This window comes from Solanum dulcamara, chromosome 10 (genome assembly GCF_947179165.1).
Source record: "Solanum dulcamara chromosome 10, daSolDulc1.2, whole genome shotgun sequence".
NCBI lineage: Eukaryota > Viridiplantae > Streptophyta > Magnoliopsida > Solanales > Solanaceae > Solanum > Solanum dulcamara.
Genome location: NC_077246.1, coordinates 3,187,395 through 3,195,567, shown reverse-complemented (window position 1 = coordinate 3,195,567; position 8,173 = coordinate 3,187,395). Strand labels below are relative to the sequence as shown.

General features: G+C 34.8%; 1 protein-coding gene across 8 annotated transcripts; it reads right to left on the bottom strand.

The window, feature by feature from the left end:
• Positions 1 to 1,723: 1,723 nt before the first annotated feature.
• Positions 1,724 to 6,184, bottom strand: LOC129904954 (uncharacterized). Of its 8 annotated transcripts, none has more exons than XR_008770540.1 (4): positions 6,027 to 6,184; positions 4,433 to 4,682; positions 2,061 to 3,144; positions 1,724 to 1,953 (listed from the first exon to the last, which is right to left on the bottom strand). XR_008770540.1 is itself a non-coding variant. In XM_055980362.1 (2 exons), exon 2 carries the CDS (start codon positions 3,113 to 3,115, stop codon positions 2,117 to 2,119), a length of 999 nt encoding a protein of 332 aa, XP_055836337.1. In that variant the 5' UTR covers positions 3,116 to 4,682; positions 6,027 to 6,172; the 3' UTR covers positions 2,022 to 2,116. The 8 variants fall into 8 exon arrangements, 1 of the variants encoding a protein (XP_055836337.1); XR_008770537.1 differs by having other exon boundaries at positions 2,061 to 4,018; positions 6,027 to 6,172; XR_008770536.1 differs by lacking the exon at positions 4,433 to 4,682 and having other exon boundaries at positions 6,027 to 6,182.
• Positions 6,185 to 8,173: the final 1,989 nt, after the last annotated feature.

Below are 8,173 nucleotides of genomic sequence, written 5' to 3'. Positions count from 1 at the left end.
CAAGTCTGATGAAATTAGATAATGTTCGTATTATGTTGACCATAAAGTAGGTTTCTTATGATAATTAATTAAATATTATTTGAATATATTTACTTCTTATTTTGTTTTATTTCAATCATTTAAGATAGACAAAAGAAAGATTTTATTATGATTCCGTACTTATTATCAACTATAAGTAGGAATTGTTGATAAAATGTAGGGCTCAAGAAAGATACAATGCGGTGTAATCTCACTAGGAATTAGAGAAGATAAAATGTACGCAGCCTTACTCCTATATCTATGGGGTATAGAGGTGATTTCTGATTCGCCCTCGACAACCCCCCTTTACCAGGATTTTGGACCAATAATGTGAATGAGCTCACACAAGCACAGGCAAAGTTGGAGATAATCGACACATATTCAAAATTTGAAGTGAAGGAATATGAAATATAACTTCACGTAAAACTCTTTCGTGATAATGAATTTAGATTTTATGTTCCTAATTGTATGTGTATAAATTTACACCTGCCCGTGGTAATGTAGACCCACTACATTCTTTTGGGTATAATCACCTTCTATTTATGCTCTATTTTTAGCCAAGTCTAGATTAGTACTTGTGATAGTAGCAATTAATTAAAATGATTTATGCATCAATGAGATATCTAAAATGTAATTTTACATCACCCCTAAAATGACATAAATATCTTCTTTTTCCCTGCCTTTCGTGGTGTGACAAAGTTGTTTTAGATTTCTACTTATGTAACATGAACTATTGGCCAAAGAATGCAAAAATAATAAATTTGAAGACAAAATTGGTGGTAAGAAGACCCAAAATTAAGATGCCCACATGCCCAGTTAGAGAAAAGGGATGGGCTATGGGCTTTCTAAGCAAAGGATGACACATTAACCCAAGAGAACCCAATCTAGGGTAGCTCCCAACTTCACCAACCTGAAGTCCGATACCCATATTAGAGTTTGATTAATCCAGATTTGCATATTGCGGGCCTATTTCTAGGGGCGACACCCCCCCCCCCCCCCCCACACACACCAAGATTTGTTGATAAGAGGGATAACCATACATATATTATTTTTTGAAGAATTTGACTTGTGTTCATCCACAACGAATATTTACACAATCAAATATAACTTACTGTTGCTCCAAAACATTTCGAGATAATATAACTTACCATTGCTCCAAAATATTCTTTTGAATTCTGTGATAGCAAGATCTTCTAAAGCGTCTTACTGGTCTCATTGCAAATTCAGTACCTAATGAGTTTATCATACAACAATCCATTACATAATGCAATATTTTGCTAGGTCTTGGCTTATCGCGAATTAACATCATGAAGCTACTCTGTACGGCACAAGCCTAGAACTGTGACCATGAGTAGTCCAAGCATAAGCTCTTTAAGAGCATACTACAAAGTCCTATCTATGCAAGCAAAACGTTGATGGTACAAGGAGATGTACCATAAATGGGGAAAACAATGGTAATAAGAGGCCTACTAACTCACTCGCGCAAAAATCTGCAGTGTGAACTTACTGATGGACAAAGATATGGTTCCCTTTCAGTTGAATAACACTGAGATTTGAGTGAGAACCGATAACCAGGGACGTATATTCGAAGAGAAGGGAAATGAATAGCTAAAAACAAAGTGAATATTCCTTTCATGCTGTTGCAGTCAAAGGTGAATAATGAAACACAATATTTTAATTGCAGTATTGGGTTTATTCATAAGACTAAAAGCAGAACTAGCAAATTGCTTTCCAACTTTATCATTCAAGTATAAATAGGTTTTAAGCATTTGCACAGCACAGAGGCTGAGATGAGATTCATCAAGAAAGACATGTATACAATTTATACTACTAACCAAACACAATCCTCCATTTCCACTCCTTCCGAATCTTGCATCCAAGAATCAATTGCCCAGCTTCAGCTCGACATATTTTGGACCACGAGGTTCCCTCCACCTGAAAGTGATCACAGACACCACTCTCAGGTTGTTGAAATTTCCCAAATAAAATGGTATACACGAAGAGAAATGAATCATAACTGTAGTAGTAAATGCTACAAGTACCTACAGCGGTAAACATTCAAAAGGAATAGCAAGCAAACACATGTTTGCAGACAGAATTAATTTTCTGGTGTTGGTTGTCGACGCAAGCGTCTCCGGGGACCTGACCCTCCATCAGACTGTTCATTCTCGTCATCTCTAGTATCAATTTCCCCTTCATAGGTCTCACCCCAAAGTCTTCTTGAAGGCCGTCTCCTCCCAGTTGCCTGGGCCCGGGTTCTTGAGGAACCTGACCAGCTACTACTCCGAGAATTACTCCTAGGTTGGAGAATACGAACAAAGAGAAAAACAGTCAGCAGACCACCCTCGTCAAAAGTTAAACTGGTGCTTTCACTACCCTCTTCTGAAACAGATGACTGCAATGTACTGAGCAAATCTCCTAAATCTCTCTGACGTTCCAGCCTCCTCCAACTGCGCTGCCTCTCTGGATCAGCTTCTGTAGGGCGAACAAGAGGATGCTCCTGCCTAGCATGCTTACGCAGATCTGTATATGTGCCACTGAACTCGCATGTCTCGCTAGAGCAGCTTCTTAATTTAGCATTCATGTGACGACGGGCAGAGTCAACAACAATCCAATCATTTATCTGACCACGGCAGAGAGGGCATAGCATCATCTTAATTTCATGGTTCTCACAAGACAAGGCACCTAGGGATATAGAACCACCTTCAGTTCTTTCACCTGGCAGTTCAGACAGAACTTCTGATATCGCTGTAGTAGATTCCGTAATAGCAGCTGGGATCTCCAATTGCTGTGTTGTTGATGCTGAAGCTTCTTCAAATGATTTTTTGAACTGATCAAAACAATTTGAATGCCTATAACTTGTGTCACACATAAAAGGACGACAGCCCTTCTCATGAGAGGCACACAAAAGGAGAATAGCATTATGAGGATGTTCCATACACACTGGGCAGCGGGCATCTTCCCAGTCCTTCACATTTTCCTCGTTTTCCAAAGGGTTTTTGGACAACGATTGCCTTGAGTGACTCGAGCTACAAGAGTAAGGAGAAGCTCTGCTCCTATCAAAAGAAACAGACCTATCTCTTCTCTCCTTAGGCATGTTTAGTTTCTATAAGAATATAGAACTAACTGTAAAATGACAAAAAATGATGTAAGCAGTGCTGAAATAAAAATACACGCAGAAGCTTCCCCAAAAGACCAATATATAAATTACCATGCGTATGCAAGCTACAAGTCTAAAAAATAATTTAAATAAAAAGGCATACATGGGTCAACATCACATGCCCCAGCCAAATGGTTAAAATGCATGTTCAGTAACATTTATTATTTTAGGCTACATCATCTGATACATCACAAATAAATCAGGAATTAACGACACATAACTGCCAGCTCTTTTGTAAAACTGAGCGTCAGTTCAGATAGAATACTGAACAACTAAAGTATGACAAAAACATAAACTAATTCAGAAACAAAACTTCCCGTAAAAGGCTAAAAGAGTATAATAAGCTAAGCATGAAATCCAAAATTGGATGGCAACTAGTGAATTCTATGTTTAAGGTCCTCCTTTTTCAGGTCCATTTCACCCCACTACTAGTAAAAAAAAAAAATCAGATTGTTACCCCAACTCTGAGACAATCTCCAACCAGACACATAAGAAAAAACTTCATTCAGTGAACTAAAAAGCACCAGATCTAATGCAAGTACAACAGCAACTAAGCCTAAGACACAACTAGTAGGTAGTGCATATCATTTCCTTAGGACGTGTTCCATTCTTAACTAAGTCTGCATTCAGTGATCATGCATCTTTCAATCTGTCAGGTCTCTTTCTATAGCATCCCCAATCATCGCAGCAATACACATGTACCAGTGCACATCTTGTCTACATAGGACCTGGACAAACCATTCTACACAATCCTCTCTCGTTTATCCTCCATATGTGCTACTTGCATCTCAATCTGATGTGATCATTCCTAATCCTGTTAATTTTTGTTCGATCATATACCTGTAAAGTATTTAGCGAAAAATTCAATAAAGGAAGTGAACCGACTGCAGTTCCCATGATGAATTCGCAGAAACCACTGGACTGCACATCTTTAGTATTCAACACTACATGAATATCTAAATATCATCATTATGTACATTGCAATGGAGATCATAAATCAAACTCTTAAGCTTGCAAAACATGGAAAACAAAGAGAACAAGAGAAGCCAGCACTGTTAAGATGAAAACACTTTATTAGCCAAATAAATTCATCTCCTTCCGAATTAATCCAAATCCATGAACAACAAGCTGCACTGAATCCAAATAAACTGGTTGGTACTTCAATTACAATACCCATCAGACATTGTAACACCCAATAGATACATATTCACTTCAAGTAATGAATAGGATTAATTAGGATGATGACCCACATACCCTGACCAAAAATTTCACATCATAGTAGCATCTGCAAGCATCTTCAGTAGATATCAAGTCCTCTCATCCACGTAACTAAAACAGAAATTTGGTTTTCCACCCAAATCTTTGGCATAATACAATCATGTCACTTGGAGCTGATGGAAAACACTGCTATATTTTCGCAAGCATCAGCCCAAACAAAAGGGAGCATCCATCCTCACATGTGACTTGCCATAAGCAAAACCCAAAGCTCTACACACTATTGAGGCTGCAAAACCCAATTGAAAATTCTAAATCAACCTTGATCTTTTCAATACTGATACTGATCCATTTGCGAAATTTTTTATCTAATATTATTCATTTGCACTCTAGAAGTTCATTTCTTCTTCCTCAAAACATCCAAATCAAAAGTTCAAAACCTGTTATGTTATTTCTGTCAAATATAACCTGAAGTTGCCAAATTACTGTTCTCAAACCACTCTCCTGTACCAACTCACTAATCCAGCAACAGTTACACACATGATAAAGAAAACACAAATCAGACCAACAATATTTATCCACCAGGAAACAACCCCATACCAACCGACATTCGCAGATCAGAACCAATCATTAAACATGAAGTTCTTATCTTTAAGCATTTCAATAATATCATGTGTCCCTTCATCAACTTAATACCCAGAGACTATAAGCAAATATCAGATCAAAAGAAACACAATCAACAATGTATTAGTACTTCTCACTTCCCAACTCCAACAAGCTCGGGATTTCTCAAATGATTTCAGCTTGAAACATTAGCTCAAGCACTTCTTCTGAAACAAAATCCCTACTTCAACTTCAAAATGCAACCCAATCTCAATATGAATAAACTATAAAAAAAAATGGCTCAAAACATGAGCTCAAACAATCCTTCAATTAAACAATCCCTAATTTGACTTCAGACACCAAACCCAGTTCCAATTTAATGAATAAACTCAAACACTCATCCGATTTAAAAGCCCTAAATTTGACTTCTAATTCAAAACACAAATACAATTACCTCCTAAAAATAACCAAACCTCACATCTAAAATCAAGAATTTCTCCATTTCTCCTATTAAAAAAGCTTAATTTTGACATCCAACACAACCCTAATCAAATTTTGCGAATAAACCAACTGAAACCCACATCTAAAATCAAGCACTTCTCCAGTTCTCCAATGACGTCAAACACAAACCAAATCAAATTTTGCTAATAAACCTACCGAAACCCACCGCTAAAAATCAAGCACTTGTCCAGTTCTCCCATTAAAAATGCCTAATTTTGACTACAAACACAAAACCCAAATCAATTTTTTTGAACAAACACTAAAAGGACCGAACCCCACATCTAAAAACAGGCACCTCTCCAGTTCTCCGATTCAAAAAGGCCTAATTTTGACGTCAAACCCCATAACCCAAATCAAATTTTGCGAAAAAAACACTAAATCAACCAAAACCCACATCAAAGATCACGTTTTAAACAACCCAAGATACAATCAAAAGCAGTTTAAGGTACAAAACAAGTAAAATAAGCAGATCAAATAACACAAATTATCGATTAACACAACTAGCTTAACCTTCATTAAAACGAGTTACCAGAAGTTTAATGAAACCGATCTGAACCACAGCTATCGAAAAAACTCCAATCTGAAGAAGAATTTTTCGGAAACCCTAGTGTTTTTTGAAGAGCTCTGAAAAGGCTGCAGCTAAGTTGCGAAGCTGCTTCTTGACTCTTTGATGAGAATGAAAAGACTCTAAATTTATAGGGGGTAAAGGAGTATTTATATAGAAAATTAGGGACTTGTTGAGGTGGACGATGACGTGGCGGAGTAATATACGCTCAAATGGACATACTGCCTAAATTTTGAAGGGAATCCTTGTATTATAGCTTTATTTCAATCTTGATCCTCGTAGTTTAATTAACGATGAAAGGCTAGTAGCTAGTTGAGAGTTGTTCTTATTACTAGTCTATTTATATTTTTGGTTGGGTGAGAGTTTAGAGATCCGTATTGATTGTAGTATTAGCATATGCATGTAATCTTTGATTTTGATTTTTTGATTATCATCTATGATTTATTGTGTTTAGATGACTGCACTTTGTTGTTATTGTTATGATTCCTTATATATATGCTCCCTACTATTTTGTTATTAATTGTTATGTTTTTTTTTAATTACTGTTTTGATTTGTTTGATTCGAGAGACTTTTGGAAAACCTCTTTACTGCTTTGATTTGCTTGATACGAGAGTCTTTTGGAAAACCTCTTCACCTAAGAGAGGTAACTGCTGTTTCACTGAATCTGTTATTGTTGTTGTTGTATATTTAACCTTTAATTAATATAAATGTGTGATTGTTACCGAGAAGAATGAGGAGGAGGAGGAGATAGAGCCAAATGATCCTTTGAGCATTTACTATTTATTTTGTTTTTAATTTTTTATCTGACGTTTGATATTTTTATTGAAGTCTGATTAATTTGAACAAAAAACTCAAAAATCAAGTTAAAATTTATTATTATGAAGGAAAAAAGGTACTCCAATTTACTCTCTAAGCCCCACTTTTGAGCATTTACTATTGCGTTATAGCTCCAAAGCTCTTTTAATTCCTCTTTTCTTATTTGTTTTACATATTAAGTTTGTTAAATTTTCAACTTTCTTTAGTTCGAGGGATTAAAATTACACGTCTATATTAATTGAAGATTAAATATGTTTAGTCAAATTATATAAGGATTAAAATTATAATAGAACTCTAATATACAGACTAAAGTCGTTATTTTCCTAATTTTAATGTGGTTTGACTTTTTATTTTTTATTTTTCACCTGCTATTCCATATACGTATCAAAGTATAATAAAATTTGAATTTGTGCATTGTAAAACTAATTTTAGGAGTGATGCTCAACCCCTCCCCCCTCCCCCACCAATTTTTTAGAGACTCAAACACGAGATATTTGATTAAGGTGGAGGAATCTCAATTAGCGCAAGACAGTAGTTTGATTAGAAATAAATCGGTGCTCTTTCGTTCCTTGTTCTGACTTTCTGACGAGTAAAAGCACGCACCAAATTCATGATTTCACGAATCTTTTTTTTAACTATAAATATTTACTGTAAATACTTCAAAAATAAATTGTATTTTTTTTTGGATATTTTATCTTAAGTAAAAGTTACAATGTATTATCAAATATTTTTTAAATTTTATAATTTTAAATATATCATGAGATATTAATATTAGAGAATATGCTAATTAAGATAGCATCATTTTGTAAAACAAAATACAAAGAAAAATAAGACACATAATTACTATACATTGAACTGTATTTGCTACTAAACGATAAATTTTTATTACGTTAAAAGAATTCAATAATATAAAAAGATTCCAAGAAAAAAAAAGTAAAAATATTTCACGTAAGTTTTGCACGTTTGACCTAAAGTAAATTTTGGATCACATTTAGCTTTTTTTACGCAATATAATTTTCTTTATCCACAAATTTAAAGATGGCCCTACTTGTAACGTTTGAATTCCTCCAAAAGTTTTATTTTTTTTCTCCTCTTCTTCCGCTAATAATTAATTGTCAAAAATATTTTTAAACGTATGCAAAATTTTAGCAGATATGTCCTTTTTTTATTATTATTATTATTATCTCCTCTTCTTTCGTTACCAATTTCTAATATAGTATCTTCGTGATGCATGAAAAGTGTTAGGGAAAAAATCATAAAAGATTATATCTTATTTATTTGATTATATTAAAAG

Excerpts from the sequence above, each read along its gene's own strand:
- LOC129904954 (XM_055980362.1), bottom strand. The coding sequence starts at position 3,115 with ATGCCTAAGGAGAGAAGAGATAGGTCTGTTTCTTTTGATAGGAGCAGA.